General features: G+C 42.6%; 1 protein-coding gene across 5 annotated transcripts in view; it reads left to right on the top strand.

Moving 5' to 3' along the window:
* sema3d (sema domain, immunoglobulin domain (Ig), short basic domain, secreted, (semaphorin) 3D) overlaps nt 1-18,633 on the top strand; it is a 40,475-nt gene extending 21,842 nt beyond the window's left edge. For 2 of the 5 annotated variants that reach the window (XM_035525706.2, XM_081715602.1), the window contains exons 9-18: nt 781-895; nt 1,117-1,186; nt 1,608-1,752; nt 2,016-2,238; nt 2,384-2,472; nt 2,600-2,641; nt 3,650-3,807; nt 4,998-5,062; nt 5,330-5,466; nt 17,432-18,633. In XM_035525706.2, the coding sequence (XP_035381599.1) occupies nt 781-895; nt 1,117-1,186; nt 1,608-1,752; nt 2,016-2,238; nt 2,384-2,472; nt 2,600-2,641; nt 3,650-3,807; nt 4,998-5,062; nt 5,330-5,466; nt 17,432-17,833 (1,446 nt within the window). In that variant the 3' untranslated portion in view covers nt 17,834-18,633. Of the gene's footprint in view, nt 1-780; nt 896-1,116; nt 1,187-1,607; nt 1,753-2,015; nt 2,239-2,383; nt 2,473-2,599; nt 2,642-2,889; nt 3,614-3,649; nt 3,808-4,997; nt 5,063-5,329; nt 5,467-14,928; nt 15,456-17,431 lie in introns of those variants that run through there. The other 3 variants (XR_014124079.1, XM_035525707.2, XM_081715604.1) reach the window with 3 other exon arrangements.
* The last annotated feature ends 4,397 nt before the right edge of the window (nt 18,634-23,030 follow it).

Below are 23,030 nucleotides of genomic sequence, written 5' to 3'. Positions count from 1 at the left end.
TTGGAGTGAGCTGTAAAGCTAGCGGAGCCTGGGTTCCTCTTACAGTCTGCAGAGAGCATCTTTGAAGATGAAAGCTCCTACCCCCTTCATCTTTCTGCTGTTTCCATCCTCTCTCGAGTGTATGTGTTACTCAGCAGTCATAATGGAGACACTGGAATAGCCTTACTGGCTAAAGTATGTGTTTGCAGACTTTAAACGAGGTGTTTGATCAGACCTTCCTAAAGGATAACAAAGAGACCCGCTAAAGTGTTCCCAGTAAATCTGAGCAACTGTCAGCTGTCTACAGTTGACCTGACCCTGAGAATGGGGAACGAGGCTCAGCATTCTGCTTATACACAGTGGCTGGCTCTATATACAATCTGCACCCATATTGTCATACACCCACATGCATGTGCGTACACACACACACACACACAGGTTTTCTGAAAGGTAAATAAATAAAGAAGACACACTATGTTTCTCTCTCTCTCTCCCTCTCTCTGTCTGTCTCTTCTTTTTTCTCTTTGTCCAAAGTGTCTGTGTGTAAGTGATGTTTACAAGGTCTTCACTTCATTCTCTTTCTTAGTTAAATAAGCTGCTCTAATCATGGCCAGATGGGGTCTTCACTTCATTTAATAGAAGTTTATTTATGGAGCCTGTAAAATAAAAAGGAATGGTTTGTTAAAACAGTACACCTGTGCATTTTTTGAACAGAAACACTCTCTTGAGAAGCCTCACCTGTGTGTGTGTGTGTGTGTGTGTGTGTGTGTGTGGGTGTATGTATGTGTGTCCATGTTTCAGAATGATGTGGGGGGGTTGAGAAGCCTGACCAATAAGTGGAGCACGTTCCTGAAGGCCCGCCTGGTGTGCTCCATTCCAGGAACAGATGGAGTGGATACACACTTTGATGAGCTCCGTAAGTTGGGGAATTTTATAAACAGCTGGTCATAAACCCCCCTTCCACGTACACAAAGAGGGCGTGCTTATTTTTGTGTTTTTTAGCCCTGATGTTTCTGTCAGCATTTTGGATTTGTAAAACAGATGGTTTATATTATTTATTTCTGGTGTGTATCCGTGTGTGTGTGTGTGTGTGTGTGTGTGTGTGTGTGTGTGTGTGTGTGTGTGTGTACTATAAAGAGGACATCTTTCTGGTCCCCAGTAGAGATGAGAAGAGCCCCAAGGTGTATGGCGTCTTCACCACTACCAGGTACTTCATGTTCTGCTTCTTTAAAGGTGTCAATGGTATGGTATGTTTAACTTCACCCATGATGCCTTGGTCTGAAGAACCATCCAGAACCCTGGCTTCTCGTCCCCTGCCCTAAGAGTCCGACACAGTCACATGCTTGGCTTGATATTATTTGCTAAAGAGACTGTCCAAACAGCCCATGCACTGGTCTGCTTCCACCAACCCACTTCTGATCAGAGGCAGTGTTTTGACATTCCTCTGCTTTCAAAATATTGTCACAATGGAAGATAAGACCGAAGGACACAGTTTCTAGCAAATGTGAATGATATTTATACACCTTAGGAAAGAATAACTTAGCGTAAGGTCACAGTTCGCAGTGCAGTTTGCATTTGATCTATGAATGATTGTTACATGTACTGTGTTATTGTGTGTGTGCCATCAGCTCTATCTTTAAGGGATCAGCAGTCTGTATGTATAACATGGAGGATATCCGTGCTGTGTTTAATGGGCCGTACGCCCACAAGGAGGGACCAGACCATCGCTGGGTGGAATATGAGGGAAGGATCCCCTACCCAAGACCAGGCACGGTCAGAAGCATCTCCCTCCTCCCTCTTCAACAATGTTTCTCACACCTTTTGACTTGCATATACAGATCCCTTCTCATCTGTACAGCAGTTTTAGAATTCACCACTAGAGGGAGATATAACCCAATGAGAAGGCTGTCACCGAGAGGCACAGAACAGGCACACAGAATTACAATTTTGTCATCTTTGACTGGGCACTACTGGTAGTTCTCATGCATATTCACATTCCACTATCAAATCTGCATATATTTGTATTTCCCTGGCAGTGTCCCAGCCGCACCTATGACCCACGCCTAAAGACCACTAAGGACTTCCCTGATGATGTCATCAGCTTTATCCGCACACACCCGCTCATGTACCACTCCGTGTACCCAGTCACTGGTCGGCCCATTTTCACCCGGGTCAACACAGAGTACCGTCTGACCCAGATCGCAGTGGACCGGGTCCCAGCCGAGGATGGTCACTATGCTGTCATGTTCCTGGGCACAGGTAATGTCCATTTAATACAGCATAACATTTGCGATTCTGAAGTCTGTAAATGTGTATTTTAAATTCAACCAGCAGGTGGCAGTGTGTTGTAAGTTTATAAGAAATGGACACTAAACTACCGTGCTTGTTTGTGTATGTTTAATAGATGCAGGCTCGGTGTTGAAGGTGGTTAGCATCACTCAGGAAAACTGGGCCACCGAAGAGGTGGTGCTGGAGGAATTACAGGTGTTCAAGGTAAACAAATTAACAAGGAAGAATGAACAAACAAACAAACAGCAAACAAATGAACAACAACAACAACAACAACAAAACATGATCAACAAATAAAAAATTAAATACAACTTTTTTTTTCTCATTTCAGCATCCCTCACCCATCCTTAGTATGGAAATCTCATCAAAACAGGTATGAGCAATACAGGCTATAACCCAGTATGTTCTAACCAGCATGGCGGTGGTTTTTATCTGTAACATTTATGCTGATCTGTAACATTCATGCCTCTCTCTCTCTCTCTCTCTCTCTCTCTCTCTCTCTCTCTCTCTCTCTCTCTCTCTCTCTGTCACACACACACACACACACACACACACACACACACACACCTTCCCCCTGCTCCTGTTTCTCTCATCATCTGATGATGTTTGTTGCTGGGTCAGATGGAGGACAAACCAAAACCAAAACGCTCTCCACGCCATCTGTCTGCCAATCGATCTCTCTCTCTCTCTTTCTTTCTTTCTCTCTCTCTCTCTCTCTCTCTCTCTCTCTCTTTCTTTCTCTCTCTCTTTCTCTCTCTCTCTCTCTCTTTCTTTCTCTCTCTCTCTCTCTCTCTCTCTCTGACTCTGTCTTCCTGTCTCTATGGCTCTTTTTCTCTCCCCATCTCTCTCTATCCCTCTGTTTCTCTTTCTCTCAGTTTTCAGTTCATTTTAATTCAAGGTGCATTATTGGCATGACAAATAATAGTGCATTTGCATTGCCAAAGCTGGGGTCACAGAGTATGAAGCTCTCTCTCTCTCTCTCTCGCTCTCTCTCTCTCTCTCTCTCTCTCTCTCTCGCTCTCTCCCCAGTAATCTACTTTCTACCTGCCTTCCTTCCTTCTTCACTGTTTAAAGCACCTCCACCCTGCACACCTGCCTTAAGTCTCTATATATTCCCTGTGTGCATTAGCAGGGTAGGAACTGAAGCAGAGGGGTAAAAGGAAAAAAGAAAGACAAAAAACATTTCCTTCAGCCGAAAGCATATCTGGACTAATTACAGAGCAGGTGACACAGAGCAAATAAATCACGCGCACTGAAGACTCTTTCAGGGGAAATGAAATAAAGCACCTCCTACAGTGCCTGCGAGCACCTTTTCCCGGCTTTGCGCCTGGACCCCCTCCCCCCCATCTGACTGGCTGCGCTGCTCCATGTTTCTCTCCAGCAGCAGCTGTTTGTCGGAGGTGGGGATGCCCTGGTGCTGGTGGCCCTGCACAGGTGCCACATTTACGGACAGGGCTGTGCCGAGTGCTGCCTCGCCCGCGACCCCTACTGTGCCTGGGATGGCTCGCGCTGTGCCCGGTACATACCGGCTTCCAAGAGGTAAATGCCCTGTGCCCCGTGCCCTCGTAAACCGCGTCCCGGGCCCGCCTGTATGATTGGACACAATACGTCTTGCTCACTGTGCATGGGAGTGTTGTGTGGGAGGACAATGTTAAATGGAAAAATAGTGAGTAGAGTGAGAGAATAACTCGATTTAGATAAATGTCTATGATTGGTATGACAAGGTAGTATGTGAGTGCACGCTGGTACAGTGGTTCAGGAGAGTGGTATGAGAGTGAGGAAAGTAAGCGTGAGGTGAGAGAGGATTCTGGAAGGAAAAGTTAGTAAGAGAGAGTGCATCTGCCCTCCCTCTGACCTACTTCTTTAGGGTGAGCATTTTTCCTGGAGTTCAGCACAGAAAAAAAGATAAATATTTGATTTTGCTCTGCGGCCTCGATGCCACAGGGTGTTGTGGGAGTGGAGCGGACAGGCAGATTGATTAGAGGAGCTTTGTTGTCGAGGTGATGCATGTGAGCTGCCAGAGAAGCCTTCCTGACCCTCCGTCTCTCATGACCTGGCTCTCGGGTTTGCTGCTCACACAAGCAGGACAGGTCACTCCTAGCAGATGCAGAACCAGAGAGAGAGAGAGAGAGAGAGGAGAGAGAGAGAGAGAGAGGAGAGAGAGAGAGAGAGAGGAGAGAGAGAGAGAGAGAGAGAGAGAGAGAGAGAGAGAGAGAGAGAGAGAGAGGAGAGGGAGAGAGAGGGAGAGAGAGAGAGAGAGAGAGAGAGAGAGAGACTTTTTTTACACCTGCTGAAAAATCCAAACACATTTTATAAAAACATTTAGTCTCTTTAATTTAATATATATGAAACACCCTACTTTGATACAAAAATTATTTTATTGAACAAATCTTTAAAGGATGAGAAGTAAATGTTTAATTTTAATGCATGAAATACTATGGAGAATACTCAGTAGCATAAGATAGGAATATGGTAGGAACTGGGAATGTGACTTGTTCTAGTAATAGATATGGTCTAACACTGGCTTCTTTTCCTGTGCTGTAACAAAACCATGTGACAAAAATCGAATTTTGCAATTTTTAAGCAAAGAATGTGAGAATATGTCTTAGAATAAGCACTATCAAGTCAAAACAAATTCATTCCTCAATGGTATAATCTTGTGTGAATGTTTGTATGTATCATTTCTGTTCTGAAATAATTCAATCATTCATGTGTGTTTGTGTAAATAGGAGGGCAAGGAGACAAGACATCAAACACGGAGACCCGTTCAGCCATTGCTGGGACACAGATGATGGTGAATAACTGTGTGTGTGTGTGTGTGTGTGATGTACAATATACAAGCTAGCCTAAAAGCTCTGTACTGTACTTGGAGAAAATGCAGAATTGTCCGGGTGGGGGGTGGGGGGAGGGGGGGGGGGTTTGCTTAATGGAATTCATAACCAAATCTGAGAACCACTCTCTTCTCCTTCATTCACATTCTCAACAAAATATAGAGGATGGGACACACACACACTAACTGCATTCTCTTTCTCTCTTTCTGTGTGCATGTGTGTGCTTGCAGTGCTGGGTAACAGCATAGAGGAGAAGGTGCTATATGGAGTGGAGAGTAACTCCACTTTCCTGGAGTGTGTTCCCAAATCTCAGCAGGCCCAGATCCGCTGGTTTTTACAGAGACCAGGAGCAGAGCACCGCCAAGAGGTAGGAATATGCATATTATAGTTAACATTTTTTACTCATAATAATTTGGTTTTAAACATATTTTCACTGATATAAATATATATATCATCAACATAATATTCTCCATTTTATATACTCTTGGACAACAAGAGGAAAGATCACAAGAACATTTGACCCTTTTTACAATTTACTGGACAATTTCAAGGTAGATCAGACAGCTTGAGTTGAATAATGTCTTAAATAATGTATTTTTATAATACAATTAATAAAACTGCCGCCCAAACTCCTTGAACGTCATTCAGTGGAAAAATTGTGGGGTGTGGGTTCAGATCCCAGGGAACACACTTGTTGCTCAGGACAAGAACATCTCCCACGTATTGTAAATGACAATGTAATACACAGATGCCTTGGCTGACAGACAGAAATACACCTTGTAAGTACTTTTTCACTGTTTTTTTAAAGAAAAAAACATTATTTAATGCTAGACATTTATGCAGTTAGAATTCACTAAGTGTCTAAGCAACCAACATTCTAATTCCAGCATTCACCATGTCTTTAAAAAGCCAATACACATCACAATCCTGACCAGACCCCTGTTCCTCTGATCATGAAAGAATTTAAAATGGACATGAAAACATTAAAAGTAATTATACCATGTAAAATGACCAAATGTAATCCCTAGAAGACTTGGTGAAAAAGTCACTTCCATTTCTTTAACCTGTCCCATATCACTTGGAAAGTCCCATCTCCTTGTTTCCAAACCATATTCTGATCACATGAACACACCCCCAAAAACTCCCCTATGGCCAGGCCAGCTCCCATGGCAACAGTGACTCCCTGCATTTCCAGCCCCCCACTAGCAGCCCCGTACTTTTATTCCAATTCACCCTGCAGTTGAAACATTCCCAAAAATTACCATGTCAGATAAAATCCCAGCATCCCGTCCCCAGTTGCTCCAAAACCACACACCAATAAATTGAGTTGTGGAATGTCTACAGCCATTGGGACTTCTGTAAGTTCTTTTCTCGGACGGAAGGGCTAGATTGCCAGTGTGTACAGCATACCCAAAAAAGCACAGCCCTGCCTTGCACAAATGCCCCACAAACCTCCACTGACCTTCAGAATACCCTGAGTGTCACCGTAGAGCATCTTGACCACTAAAGCAAAATTGAAGGAGAAACCAACAGCCTCAGAAGTATTCACTAAATTCTGATGTTCTGTGTGATCAAAAAAGATTTCTTGGACCAATGAAATGAGACAAAAATGAAGCCTTAATCCAGACACATCAAAAATATCTATGATATTAGGCATAAATCTGCCAGAGACACTGGCCTGATCCATATATATGATATTCATTTACATTTACATTTTTTGCATTTAGCAGACGCTCCTATCCAGAGCGACTTACAAAAGTGTTTTGTCATTAACTCATAGAATGTATCCTAGCAAGTACAGTAGGTTAGATTTCAAGATAACATTGAAGTACTGTTGAAATACAATGCTAATACCTACAAGTATACAGACAACAATAAGCACAACAAACAATATCAAACTATACGTGCTATACAATCTATACGAGTTTTGGTTGCTCAACAGGTGTGGTATCAATGGTCATTTTAAAAATTCTACAAATAGTTAAGTCTTCAGTCTGCGTTTGAAGACTGCAAGGGACTCTACTGTCTGGACAGCCAGTGGAAGTTTGTTCCACCATTTGGGAGCCAGGTCAGAGAATAGTCTTGATGTTAATCTTCCATGAGACTTGAAGCATAGTGTTTCAAGCCAAGCCATACTCGAAGTATGGCTCGGGCTCTGACAATTGTCATCAGGTGTGGAGGGGCTGGACTATTTTTGGCTTTGTAGGCAAGCAACAAGTTTTAAATCTGATGCGGGCAGCTACTGGAAACCAATGAAGGGAATGCATGTGTGAACGTCAGAAGATTGAAGACCAGTCGTAATGCTGTATTCTGGATCAGTTGTAGAGGTCTGTTGGCCCATAGAGGAAAACCAGCAGATAGTGAGTTGCAGTAGTCTACCTCAATCTGCTAAATCACCTTGTTAGAAACTTGGCAATGTGTATTTGCGTGCATGTACACATGTAGAAACTTCAGATCAAATTTTTTTTCAGCACGAGAACAGAAGATGAGGGTAGCAGTTTAATACAGGCAATCAGTCCAACACCACCAGTGTGTGAACAAACTTCCGAAGAGAGAGAGAGAGAGAGATAGAGAGAGAGGAGGAGGAGGAGGAGGAGGAGGAGGAGACGGAGGAGGAGGAGGAGACAAGGGAGAGGGTAGATAAGACTCGGCTCAGAGAATGCTATCACCTCCTGACCTTGGTGCTTGCTTTTACAGAGGCACAAGGTGCATGAAACAGCCAGAGAGATAATCAGAAAAATGATAAGAGTACAAATATAATATGGAACAGATGCAGAAACATCCACAATATCACACAAACATAAGAATGGCATATGAATTCCTTCATCCTCTTTCAGCTGGTTATCCAGTACTTTATAGAGGACTTTATAGTCAACAGGCTCGCAGGCCTCCAGTTCTTAACCTCACTGAGGTCACATTTTCTTGGGCTGCAGGGTGAGGTCTACCCTCCTGCAGCTCAAAGGTAACAGTCCAGCACTGTCACTGAGCACAGCAAGCAGCTCTCTTCCAACTCCATCCCAAAAAGACTTGGAAAAATCGACTGGTAGGGCACCAGTGCCCAGGGGCTTTCCATTTACTTTGCCATGTAATGCCAACTGCAGTTTTACATGGATAGCATTCTCACCAACTCCTCATTCACGTCAGGCGACACCTGAGGCAGCCTCTCATAGATCTGCAGTGACATGGACAGGTCCTCTGTGTGCTCACAAAAGAAATGCCACAGGCCTGAACGACCGTCTCATAATCGCAAAATTGGTAGAACATTATTGGAGAAAAGTACTGCCACTCCTGCACTGGTAGAGTTCCTGTGGCTCAAAAACACTCCCTCTGCCAGTCTACTGCATTCACCCCCTAAACATGTGTTTTCTGTAGCCCTCCTGGTACAGCAGATAGAGCATGGTGCTAGTAACAGCAAGGTCATATGTTCAGGTCCCAGGGAGTGCATGTACTGTCATCCTGATAAATATGTGAGTAGCTCTGGATAAGGGTGTCTGCCAAATGCTGTGATGTAAGTGGTCTTGGCTGTAAACTCTACTTGTGTTTCTCAAAAAAGATATGAATATGATAAAGAAGTATCACCCCCTTCACTTGTCTGTGATTCCAAAACAGTTTCATTTGATTCTGTTGCCCTGTCTTGCCTATCTTAATGCCATGCTGGCACATGAGCTTCTCAAAATCATCCATGCCACCCAGTACCACCCACCCACACAGGAAAAACATGACAAAACCATGATGACTGGCAGTGGTGCTGTGACAAATGCTTCCTATGTCAACGACAGTGGAATGTGTCTGTTGTCAGGAATGAGAGCATGACATTACATGATGGCAGGAGGTAAAATAAAAACATAACCCTTCAGTGCTAGAGAGTCTTCACAGCATTTTTCCTCTTGGAAATAAAAAAAATCTTCAACTAACAGCAATGCACCTCATGTTGCTAATCACCTATGGAACTAACTAGCAACAATACCTAAAACGAAATACACCAGTGAATAAGATCTACCAATTTAATATTTTTTAAGACAATCAAAATCTGGAGTGATTTGTCCATCCTGAACAATGAAGAAGAATATGGACCAAATTACAATAGGAATACATTCACTGCAATGAAAAATAGGTCTTTGTCTTTAAATTGTCTTATTTTTTTCCAAGATGTTTCAAAGAAATTAACAATGACAAATCAATTAGAGTACATAGAAGGAAAAATGCATCTGATTATAAGTTAGCTGCATCTATAAAAGCCAAAGAAATCCAAGTCACATCTAATAGGTATCAGCTGTGAATTTGGATTAACTTTCTTTTTAAATGCCATTCAGTGCCATGTTCCTTTGTCCAAGTGACAGAGACTCATAACATATTTTAACCAAGGCTTTCTGGAAAGCCTGATATTTATTGGAAGACCTCACTGTGTTGTCCTATATATCATACATGGTTACAAGCATATAACCCTATAAATATCTGGCGACTGCTCTGGCTCAGAGCTCTGCTCCTCTCTCTGGCTCTGCTCCTCTCCCTAGCTATGTCAGGCAACCTGCAGCATGGTGTTAGCTCTGCCCTTGGAGAACGTCTAGAGCTAGCAATCAGGGCCACGGCAAGCCCAGCAGGAGGGCACAGTAATGGAAATCCAGATAGGATGGCCACCTTTCTGAGGAGCTCCATGAGACACAGGACAAGGAGAACACACATAAATCATGTCCTAAAATGCTTCAAGTCATAAACACACAAATACATTTTCACAATCACAGTGAGCTCAAACTAAGCCCCCCACAGTTAGTCTATTAAGAGCATATGCTGTGTGTTGGGTCATATTTTTTTATTTTAGAATACATGGTTTTGGTGCTGCAGGGTTTATTTGATGGACATATTTTAAGAAAGGAATTATGGTAACATCCAAAACCCTGGTGGTTAAATACAGTGAATTGCATAGTGAAAGATGCTACATAATAACATAGGCTGAAACAGAGGGAAGAAATGCTGGAATCGATTACAAGAGAAAGCAGAGTTAGAGGGTCAGTGTAATAAACAGTATGTGAAACATGACCAAGTCAGAAGCAGTAGTGAACCATGACTCTTAAATCTTGTCCTGGCCTTCTGACACCCCCCCCCCCCCCCATCTCCTAAAGTACTGCAACAGTTATGGACATTAGTCCAGTCTCAGCATGGAGAGGGTGAGAGTTATCACCAAAACAAAAAGCAGCTAATGTCTCAAGCAAATTGCAAATCCTCCTTATAAGAACCACAAGATGTGTGTGCACAATGAGCCAGATTGCAAAACACATGACAGCCACCCCCTCCTACCTTAGAAAACCAACGACATATCATAATCCTTCAGATCATGTCAGCACACAAGCAGTTGTTAGCGACAGACACATTATACAGAACAATAGACAGTGAATGGAACCTACCACCACAGACAAGCAATATTATTAAGAAATTAGCTGTTTTTAGATTGGCAGAGTGGCTTATTGATAATGTATCTATGGATAATGTATCCATAATATATTTGCAATGATGTCCTCCTCAATAGCAGTAATGTTACTCACTTCCATCACGTACCAAAAGTTGACCGGCTATTTTATTTTATTTTTTTGCTAGCTTGTGATTCATGTCACCAACAGCAAGCAGAAGATAGTTAGAGATAACAAAGCCCCCAAAAATTGAGAAAAGCAATCTTTGGTCATGTACAATTGAGACCAGGTTGACAGCAAACAGGAAGGGGCTCAAGCCAAACAATCCTGAACCTTGGTCTGGGGGACCACGTGTCACCTAATGGGGCTTGTGAAAAATGAATGAAGGATGAACTAATCAAGGCTTAGTGGTTTAGCATCACCATGATGAAGTGGACAGGATATTCTTTGACAGTAGGCGATGACACTGAACTGTGTAAAACCATGTGAAATTGAACCATATACAAAACTAGACAGCAAATGTTTGGCTGATTTCACATACTCCAGATTGTGGAGGTCTGTGAGTATAACAAATGGGTGGATTATACCCTCCAGCCAGTTCATCCATTCCTCCAACTTTATTGGCATCGGTTCATGGTTCCCCACATCGTAATTATGTTCTCTGGGGCTCAATTTCCTGGAAAAAAAGCACAGGGTGCATCTTGACGGAATTCCCTACTTTTGGGGGCAACAATGTTCCTACTCCCGTCTCATCAACCTCTAAAACAAGGGGCCTAGAAAGATAGAAGGATAGGAATGGACTAGGATAGGAGTGGAAATGAAAAGTTTTTCAATGCCTCAAATGCCTGCTCTGTTGCTTTTCCATTTCCATTTTAGAATTTTTGATGTTCCTTTAAGAAGGATGTGAAAGCTTTTGGCACTTTGCTAAAATCCCTGATAAATCATCTGTAAAAATTTACAAAGACTAAAAATCTTTGTAGTTTCTATAGGTTTGCATTCAGATAAAGAAAGGGAATAAACACAGTTATGGGGAGCTGTGTGCCAGGTCATCGATGGCATAATCCTAATTACGATGAGGTGGAAGTTGGGTGGCGTTTTCTTTACTGAACATGTTTAACCGATCATGGATAGCCTAGAACAACAGGGTTATTGGGATTGTCCAGGACAAAAAAACCCCAAAACAAAACAATGGCTTCTGCATGAAAAATCCTACTTGAAGGGCAGTAGGGTTTGTGAAAATGAATAATGAAACTATTACCTAGGTGGTTGTCATTAATAGACTTAAGCACAGTAGGTAATAACAAAGGGGCAAGCGGTGGATTCACAGTTTGCAATGAAATTCCCTGCAGCACCAGAATCTATCAGTGCTGAAATGAGAAGGGAGTGCGAGGTTAACTTGGTCACACAAGAGTTTCTATTTTGAGTTTGAGGGAAAACTGCTGAGGTCACCAGAATGGAGGTAACCTTCCTAGCTAATGAGAGGCATTCCCCTTTAAAGTGACCCAACCTTCCACGGTAGAGGTTTAGATTCTCCCATAAGTGGTGTTGTTGCTCATCCAATAGCAACCTGATATGTTCCACATCCAATGGATCCTGGTTGATGGCCACTTGAGTAGAGATCCTAGGTTGAAGTATATTGGGACTATGATTAAATTATCTATATAGGTGGAAAGCTGGAAACACTGACAAATCCAAGGAATCATTTTTGTAGGCTAATTCAGACTTTAGCGTATCATTAAATCTATCCCTGTACATTGTTTTAGGCATGTTACTGCTCAACCCACTTTCAGGAGCCAAAAGACTCAATATAGGGTTGGTAGTAAGTAGTTGGCTGACTGCATGTAGCACTTGGCCACTGTGATACTTTACCATCAAGCAGAGAGATGACAAAAGCTATTTTAGAGCTGTCGGTGGGGAAAGTCATGGGAGAATGTTAAATGTACAGAGACCACTGGAGCTTACAGCTCCCAGGTGCAACATCTTGCTGTTCAGGGAGAACTATGCATGGAGAACATGACCCAGTGGTATGGTAGATAGAGTAGTTAAGCAATGGAGATTGAGGTGGTGGGCGTATCTGAGCTAATACCGCTTTGACAGCCTCAGTAAGACATTGAAGCTGTATCTCATGACATCATAAGCACATTTCTTGCGCAGATGCAGCCAAGAGAAGCTGTTGCAAACCTGCTGGATCTGATGATGGTGAAGTCTTCTATGAGACAGGAGGATCCACTTTGCAGGTTTTAATAAAAACAGTGCAGAGGTACAGAAAACAATGGTCAAAATCAAACTCAGCTACACAGGCAAAAGGTTCAAAACCAGGATGATGGAGAGAGCAACAGTAGAAAAATACTGCAGGAAGGAATCCACAATCAGAGGCAAGCAGGGACAAAAGCCAAGCAATCACAAGACACAGGAAAATGTCCTGCATAGTACAGGAAAGGGAAGACTTCACAAAAGTAGGGCTTCCAGACACTGAGTATATATGGGCAGAGGTAATGGGTGTTAATAGTCTGCAGGTGAGTCTAATGGGTAGTCCTGGAGATTGTTAAAGTTCAAGGATGGGCACCTCTGGCGGTGAGAACTCGTAATGCATCCAGCCACTAATTAAGGCGTAATGATCGTTGAATATAATAGCAAATACCTCAAAATGCTAATGTTAATATCATAAATGATGATACCTGTTATTAGTACCAAATGTATGGAACAGATGTGTATTTTCATTATAGAAATATATTCACAACAACAAGTTATTTCAAACTAGAGAAATTTAGATTTTAATTGGGGCAGGGGAGATCTAACTACTGTTATACTGTATTAACTAGTGAATGCTACATTAAAATGATATCTATGATAGAAATGATAATGTTAGATGAACATCCATTGACTGAAATTATGCATTTTGTTGCATTTACCTAGACAGGGAATATTTACTGTAAAATATTGTAATTAGTCATGCAACATACCTTTATAATTGCTGAGGTTTTTTTAATCTCATTTTATGTTTTCTTTCTTTTCTCGGCTCCAGAACAATAGCTTTTTTGCTTATTTTTTTCATCGAAGCAGAAGAGAGGACTGTAAGATAATGTTAATCTGAGCTTTTAGTGGGCAGTTACTGCCCATTCTATTGTGCATGCTCATGACTGTGCCACCATCTCTGACAGAGGCAGCAGGAATTGATTGAGCCAGTAGTATTAGCTAGCCAACCTTTTTATATAATATTGTGTTGTATATGATTACCAGTGACATCATATACTAATATTGCAAAAAAAAAAGTAAAATAAATTCAAGCGCTCCTGGGGGTCCCTTGGTGGCCACAGGGGGCCCCTAAGCGGGCACTGGCCATGACAGAATGTTTATAAAAGAAGTCTGAAAGTCGCCACTTTGATATGCGGATTTTCAGAGCAGCATGAGTTGCCAAAAAGCCAAGTGGTTTCCAGATTACATGTGCACTGGTTGCAAAAACATCTGCACAAAGCCTAATGCCACAAATCCAATACATCAGAAGTCATGAAGGAACAGTATCAGAACCTCAGTGGTCTTAAATACTGCGCTGCATTTGCCAAGCGCAGGCCTGCTATTCGGGAAGCCACTCATACCTGGGGCCAATTCTTGGGTGGAAGGAGAGGAGAAAACCTAAGGAATGGAAACTATGGTATGTTGAGGCTCCTTTTCATCCAGACAGGTTTATTTTTAAAGAAAGCTATAGAATCCCTTACTATCTGATGACTGCTCTGCATGGTTGTGTAACAAGAACTTGAGACAATTTTACAGACCAGGTGCTCCATGTGTTGCAAATATCATTCCCTTTTAATGCATTTAATGCATTCATGTATTTATGTATTAGAATAAGATAATGTCCCCAATACACTGTTAAACAAATTAATGAGTGGTTTGATGAACATCCAGATGACCACCCTAGTAACTAGTTCATTGAACCTCAATGGAAAGAGGCAGTTTAACAACTTAATTTCTCAAAGAACTAGCGATACACACACACACAGCTGCTACTAGCTTTTTTTGAGTGGGTTATAGTGTTGATATTGAGGAAAGTTTGACCTTGTGTGGTATGTTTTTATGTGTGTGTGTGTGTTAAGATAAATGGGTAGGCCCATGGCTAGAACTAGGTGGAACTCCTCTGAGTGTTATATCAGCAACATTTTTGTATTGATCCATCTCCATTGTACTTAATCACTACTGAATAGCCACAACACTTTTGTATGTGTATGTGTGTGTGTTTGGGGGGGGGGGGGACCTTTGGGGTGTAGAGAAAAGCACTGCATATTGCTTGTGGAATGTGTTTTCAGTCTTGTTGAAGTAAATAACAACCCCCTGTTTGAGCTTTGGTTTTATTTCATGTTTTCACTCTTCCTTCTCTTCATCCCTCTATCCCTCTCTCTCTCTCTCTCTCATCTGCTCTTCCCCAGGAAACAGATGCTGCATGACACAGCTGCTCATAGCACCTGCAAACCACACACACACACACACACGCACAAAACAATTCACATACTTTACACCTGCAGTTCAATCTTAAAATATGACCCAACACTTCACCTCATAAAGAATAATGCTGAGTCACTGGAAAAATGAAGGATTTGTGGGTGTTTGCGTGTGTGTGAGATGGTGTGAATGTTTATCCAAACTAAACCAATACAGATTTCTGCGAGCCATCCCAAAACCAACATGTGTCCCTCCCACAGCAGAACCTCACTGGCCCTCAGGATCCAGAGATAGTGCACTGTTATGAGAGACAGGAGTGGACTATCACATGGGATTAAAACAGTGTCCCTCCAGAGTGTGTGTTTTATGATTTGAAGCTTTGTTTGAATTCTTGAATTCTTCATTCATTGCAACCATTTCCTTCTTCATAGACGAACAGGCTATCCTCGCACAAAAGAGAGAAAGAAAGAGGGAGAATAACCAAAGGAGAGAGAGATGTTTTTCCCTGTGTGTTGTATGTTATATTCTCACTGCCATCTTTTCCCACACTTTACCACCCTAACCGATTTGCCACAAAGCTTAGTGACTGCATTTGAGCTAGTGCGACTCATCCTGCCAACAAGGGCTTGCTGTCTCACTCAGCATCTCCGAGTCAGAGTTCTCTTACATGGGAGAGAGTACCCTGACCTGGTTGTATTTTTACAGAGAGAAACTGAAGCCTTAATCCATGATCAGAGTTGATATCTGCTCAACAGCATATATGTAGAACGTTACATACAAGCAACATGCAGATTTCCCCTGAGCTATATTCATGCACATGCAAACACATGCACAGACACACAAGTGGGTGCACACACACACACACACACACACACACACACACACACACACACACACACACACACACACACACACAAACAAAAACACACACAGAGCATGACATCACTTTGACATACAGTCCTATTTAATCTTGACATGTGTTAGCCCTTGTCCTTTGTGTTTTAGTCACAGGCATCACTAAGGTTAGGGTTAACACTAGGGTTAATCCCAACACTAACCCTAGGTTCAATGGGCAAGATTCAGATCGTAGCACTCTTATACTGCTAAAACTAGTGCTTCACTATGGTCCACATTCCAGAGTTTCTCTTTCTAACAATTTCTAACCAAACCCTTTTCAATATTAATATGTCCCCTGTAAGTAATGCATAATTCAGATATCATTACAAAATCTAATAAATAGAGAGGTTGTGTGTGGGTGTGTGTGGGGAGTGGAGGGGTCTGTGTATGTGCTTGCCTGAAAGGGGTTAGGTATGCTTTGAAGCCCCCTCATTACTTTACAGCACAGCTGTATTGTTTTAGCTGTTGAAAACAGCATGGTGTGAAAGAAGAGTTGCCAGGCTTGGAAATATAGGAGAGAGACTATGTGTGTATGTGTGTGTGTGTGTGTGTGTGTGTGTGTGTGTGTGTGTGTGTGTGTTTATGTGTCTGTGTATGTGTGTGTATTTGTGTGTGTGTGTGTGTGTGAGAGAGAGAGAGAGAGAGATTATGATGAGAGAGAAGTTGTATGCAGATAAAAGAATCCAGGTGTGAGAGACAAAAACAACTGAGAATGAGATAATGTGTAATAGGCAAAGCAGCAGGAATGAGGGAGGCCATTAGCATCCTTTAGACAGCCTTCTCACTAACCCTAACCTTAACCCTTTAAACTAACCCTTCTCTCTCAGCGTGTCATCACCTGTTTATCAGCCAACCTTCTCAGTCCTGACCCCTAACTGCACATAGGGCGAGCCTCCTTTATCATTGGCCACCTAAGTAGATGTGCACCTTGAATATAGATCAGCGCTGCACATCACACACACACACACCCATACACCCCCCCCCCCCACACACACACAAACATTTGGACAGCCTATGAATGTAGATCAGGCCAAGTAATTGCTTGTGACAAGCATGCTACTGAGTTTAAGATCAAGGGCAGGTCACACCCTTTGTCCTTCCCATGCTTCAACATCCTTAATATAGGGTCAGTTTCTATGATCTGTCTAATAGGACTCTAATGACCAATCAAAAGCAGTAATGAAAGGTCAGCAGGAAGCTGAGCCTAGAGGTGAAGGAGTGACCTTTGGCATATGTGTGGAGGAGGGAGAGAGCCCTGCTGTGTGCCTCTCTCCTTGGTGTGGCTGCACTCAGAACTGTCAGGATGATTTACGGGCAGGAGATCCACATGTGACATGTGAATTCTCCATTTGGGGGTAGAGGTGTCACCTAATTACTGTGGATTGCATTAAATGAGAGAGTGCATTTTCCTCCAAGCTTTAGTCTGAATAATGCAAAATTGAAAGTGTGTTAGAAAGTAATATATAAGCATTTGTCTAAGGTTTTTAAATGTCTGTCTAAGAGGACATCTTGACAATGTTGAATGTAGTAAAGTCTGTGTGAGGAATGTCAGTTATTTATCATGTTGAATGTTTTAATATATGTGCGTTCCAGATCAGGCCGGACGAGCGGATGTTGGTGACAGAGAGGGGCTTGCTGATTCGATGGTTGCAGCGCAGTGACGCTGGCTCTTACGTGTGCACTGCCCAGGAGCAGAGCTTCACCCGCACGCTCCTCCACCTCTCCCTGCAAGTTCTGGAACGCGGGCAGCTCCATGGGCACCATGCGGGCCCGCGGGGGCCCCAGGACGAGGGTGTGTTGGGCACGGCCCTGGCGGGGGAGGCTCGGCAACGGTATAAGGACTATGTGCGCATGCTGAGCGCCCCCTCTTTGGATGAGTACTGCGACACAATCTGGCACCGAGAGAAGAAACAGAGGCAGAGGGGCAAATGGAAGCACATCCAGGAGGTTCGCAAAAACAGGAACCGCAGACACCACCAGGGAGCACCTGTTTGATGGGAGGGCACTGAGGAGCCCAGTTGGTAGTGGGGAGTGGGGTGGGTGGTGATTAGCGGGGGGTTAATGTAAAGGGCTGGGACCGATTGCTCATGTCCCAAATCTAAACTTTTCCAGTATGTAAAGACGAAAAATAGATTCCCCTAGGACCACTGTTCTGGCTAACAGACTACAGAATGTAGAATAGTTGACCAGCACCTCTATACTGTAGGTATTTTTCATCAAGACACATAGGACCACACTCAAGTAACAAACATCCAAATTCTACACCACCTGTAAAAGCACTGGCCATGTTGAGCAGTTTCCCTCTGTAGACCTAAAAATCTTGGCTCTAACACTGCAGCAGAAGCAAATTGTTCATGTACTTATTCAGTGGACTTGAATTTTCACTTCTGAAACACTCCAAATGAGAGGTTACCCATTTTCTAAGCAATAATGAAAATGCATTCATGTTGAATGACTGTAAATATCCCTATTGTACAGGAGATGCATGCTGTAGTGCTGTTGACATATGGATCATTTGGGGAAAATGATGATTACCAGGCATTTAAGATATGAAAAGTATAAGATTTTTGTATATTGATATTGTGTCTTTTGTAGCTAGTTTGTTTATGGTATATAAAGTTATTTAAAATAACAACAAACTTGAAATAAACATTTTCCTTTAAAGATCAGAGTGCAGAAGTCTTTAAGATATTGCTTACAGACCAGACCAAAAAGCCTCTCAGGAAAAAAAAGAAAACAAGCCCTTTTTTATCAAGTGAAATAGAAGTTTAATAAACTTTGCAATTGAAATATCACTGAAAGTGTATTGCACTCAATATGATTCACATCATGATTTGGATAATTATGCAGATTAACAAAATATGCAGTTTACCACATTCAGACTCAGAGCATTCAAATCTCCCTTTACTGGGCATACATATATGTATATATATATATAGAAACACAGAGTCTCATCTGTCATCCTATGACTGTTAATTTAAAGTCATGCTCTATGGTTTTGAATAGTTTGAAAAATGGCCTCACTGGTAGTCGGTCTTGGCAGCTGGAAGAGAGGTCAATCAGCCTGAGATAAGATTAGAAAGAGGGTGAACTCCATGACCTTCTGTGCCACAGAGACTGATCTCAGATCACTTTAAAGCCTGGAGCTCAGAGTCTAGTGAGTGTGTGCCTCAGCATGAAAGTGGGTGTGTGGTTGTGGGTTTGTGTTCAAGGTCAGCACCCTGTCCACCCTGCCGGGACTTCCAACTCATCTCAACTGTTAGTGGTGTTTGTGGTGACCTACTGAAGGGGTCAAGTTTAACAAGTCATGCATATGTCTACATGTCCTGTATCACTTTTTTTTTTAGCCTAGCATAGTAAAAGCATAGTAAAATGCAGTAAAATAATTTTGTTAATGATTTGTCACAAGGTGAAAAGGCAGACACAGCTAGAGAAAATATGCTAAAACACAAATCTGAAGTTAGAATCTCCATGTCTAGTCATGACAGCGGGTCTTCTCTGGGTCAGGCGGTTGGAGAGACTTGATGTGACAACCATGTGAGTGAAGCTAGAGGAAATCCCTGGTTTGGGGCTTATGGGAAATCTCATCTATCAAAGCTGTGCGTGTCCTGTGGAACAGCTTCCTCTTCCTGTACCACCCACAACGGGCCAAGCAAGCAGAGCATGAGTCTTTCACATTATTTCCATCATGCCACACTCCCCAGTGCATAAGTCAAAGATCTTAATCTTCTTTAGCCTCTAAAACACTCGATTCTGAATGACGGGTGAACTAGAGTGCTCTGACCTTAGGTGGCAGGAGATTATATCAGGACTGGTTAATGCCAGTTGGGTGCAATCTGTAGAAATGAGTCTGCTAATGTGGCCTGATTAGGCTGTGAGTCAATGGACCAGGAGGGTCTTTAGCAGACTGCCCAACTGCTCAGGTTTGGTACTATGCTGTTGTTGACTCTGTCCTGCTTCATAAGACCTGTGTAATCAGCTGGTGTGGAATTTGATGTAGCTATAGAGTTCTGTTCTTGATTATTTCTCATTGCATTATGTTTAGCAGTGTCTTAATGAGTCTGCTAATGCAGTCTTAATGACCCCCCCCCCCCCCCCCGCCCCAAAAAAAAGGTAAATTGGCTCATTCCAGTAAAGCGTGCCAGTCACTTTTGTGGCCAGGGAAACACATGCTTGCTAGCGCATCAGCAGGCCTGGCTGGGGTGAGAGTGTGGTTGTGTGAAGATGTCTCTGGGTGAGTGGTCGGTGATGAGGGTGTGGTGTGGCGCCTGGAGCCCTGTTGCAGTACACCTGCTTCCCTGCTTCACCATGTTTCTGTGGTGCATCCCAAGCTCTGTGGAAGGCTGGGCCATCTTACTATCATCATTATTCACCCATCCACCTCCTGGAACACAAGTCTGTGAATTGCAGAGCAGACCATTTTTCTCAGTGCAAATGATATTTTTAGGTTAGAAGTGAGCCGTGAAATATTTCTAAACTTTAATCGTCTTCTCTGTTTTACTCTGCTTCAGTCTACCTCTCTCGCTGATCTCTCTCGTTTGCCTTGCTGTCCATGTTGCTTTCCTGGTTTAGTTCTCTGCTGTTCCCTCGTCTGTAATACTTTCTCTGTGTGTTTGAGTCTGCATTGTGTTTTCTGTGAGTATTTGTCAAACTTAGTCTCGCCCTAACCCCGTTGGCCTGTTCTATTCCGTATTGTTTCCCTGGTTAGTCTGTCTGTTACTAAAGTTATTATTCATTTCTTCTATCCAGTTTGTCTGTTCATATTATGGCATCCTTAGTTAGTTCCGCAAGTGGCACTTCGCAAGTGTGTTCGTGCTCCCCCTCCCCTGCGTTACGGTATTCAATACTAAAGGTGAATAGGTGAAACCTCTATTTTGTATGGATTCTTAATGCCTTGTTATAGAGCTGAATGTCACAGTGTAGCACATATTTGGATAGAGATGACGACAATTAAATATTTTTCTCCACAATGATAATTTAGAAGATTATACAACATTTAGAAATATATTTCTATCATGGTTGTAAAAGCCTGAGTGCCGCAGCGCACGGAGTAGGATGCACAAACTCCCTTGACAGAGACAGACGTTTATTGACTTACAACGATGGCACTCCCACTTAACATGAACGATGAATATTAATACACATATAACTAGCGCAAACAACGTGAACGTTAACAATGGCAACATAAACCATGACACACACACACCAACAGGGGTTTAAATACATACAGACACACCATTAAACCAGGAGCAGGTCTGTGCTATCAAGGAGGGCGTGATTACAAACAAGACAATGTGACCACATGACCAGTGGCATGGGGAGCTTTCCGTGACAATAGTAATATAAAGAGGATAGGAACTTGTAGCTATGAATATAGCAGATTATAGCTTTAGTATTGTAACAGCCAAGCCAAGCATACATCACTTGCTCTTACATTCTCATTCAGTTCAAGCTCTTCTTTAGAGGTAGGCCAAGGAGACTGAAGCTCTGGTCCAGATCAGAGGTACAAACATTTTTGTGTAAGCAGGCATTAAAGCACTTAAAGGTCAGACAAACGTATTTATCATATATTATATGAGCAGATGGGGACATAGCTGTCAGCATACTCAGACGCGCGCTGTAAGTCAATGAAACATACCCCCATGCAGAGAATTTATATATGAGAAACAAAAACCCCATATAGATCCTCAGCATAATCAATTTGTTAAGTTGTAAAGACTTATTAATAATTATGTAGCTTGCTATTCAGCTATAAATAAATTGTAAGGTCATTACAACACCAAAATACACTGAATGACCACTTTATTAGAGACACCTGCCTTTTCATAGTTGGAGCATCCCTGTATGAAAATGAGACCCCTGAGTGAAGCATAAACTCAGCTGAGCAACTTTTTCGTGGATCAGTGAATTCACATTAGAATGGGAAAATTGAGAAATCTGAGCGACTTTGAACATGTCATGGTCATTGGGCAAGCCTGGGCCAGTACTTCAAAAACTGTGGAGTTTGTGGGGTTGTGGCATTTTCTTGTGCAATGGTGTTGAGAGTATACTGAGAATGGTGTGATCGAGAATAAACATCCAGCGAAAGGGGAAACTGTAGATATAAACAACCCGTCAACGAAAGGGATCAGAGGATGATGTGAACAATCTTTCTGATGAACTGGCAATGCAGTGTCAAGCAAACTGCAGCTGAATACAATGCAGGTGCTCCAACTAACGTGCCTGAACATACAACATGTCGTTCCTTAGCATGGGGGCTATAACAGCAGACAAATAGTTCGAGTGCCATTACGGTCAAGTCTGATGGAAACAGAAAGGCAAGATACCGGTGGATAAAAGAACTCAAAAATTGGATCAGTGAGCAGTGGAAAATCATCACCTGGTCAAATGAATCCAGATTTCTGATGCACCATGCTGATGGGAGGGTCAGAATTTGGCACAAGCAGCATGAATTGATGAGCCCTTCCTGTGAGGTGTCAACAGTTCAGGCTGGTGGAGGTGGAGTAATTATGTGGGGAGAGTTTTCTTGGCATACCCTGGGTCCTCTAATACCTGTGGTCAGACCTTTGTACCAAAGGGTTTGTAGGGTACAAGCAGTACATGGAGGGTAGAAGGAGAATAAGAATTAGGTTAGCAAACTAAGTGGGAAAGGGACGTGATTAAAATATCAAGGAAGCAACTTTGTTTGGCACAATATTATGACAATTACACTTCTCCTGATGTGAGCAAGATTATGAGAAAGAAAAGAATGAGAGAGAGAGAAGAACGAAAGAGAGAGAGAATGAGAGAGAGGGAGAGCCCTTACACTGAGGCAGTCAAAGAGGGGGATATTGATAGTGTCCTAGGGCAGTGAACTGAAAGAATGTGTGAGAGAAAGAAACAGTTGTTCACTGAAAGAGAGTAATGACTACCTGTGCAGCTCACATCTGATTTATGTCCTCTGCCTCTCTGCTTCTACAGCATGCTACTCCCCCCCCCCCCCCCCCCCCCACACACACACGTCACAAATACACATGTGTGTTGAGTGATGTCTTCTTTCGCAGGAAACACAGGAGCATATGTTCTAATTTTCTTAGTCACTGTCATTACAAGCTCCAGTTTGTTAAATGAAATGTTCTGAGTTCATAGTCTAGTGCAGGCTGGAAAAGCCCTGCTTCTTCCAAGCCTGTCGGTTTTGTCTTCCAAAGCCAGA

Source organism: Electrophorus electricus, chromosome 6 (assembly GCF_041902795.1).
Source record: "Electrophorus electricus isolate QZ-2024a chromosome 6, ASM4190279v1, whole genome shotgun sequence".
NCBI lineage: Eukaryota > Metazoa > Chordata > Actinopteri > Gymnotiformes > Gymnotidae > Electrophorus > Electrophorus electricus.
Note: the sequence above shows the minus strand (reverse complement) of the source record. Positions and strands in the feature narration are given on the sequence as shown.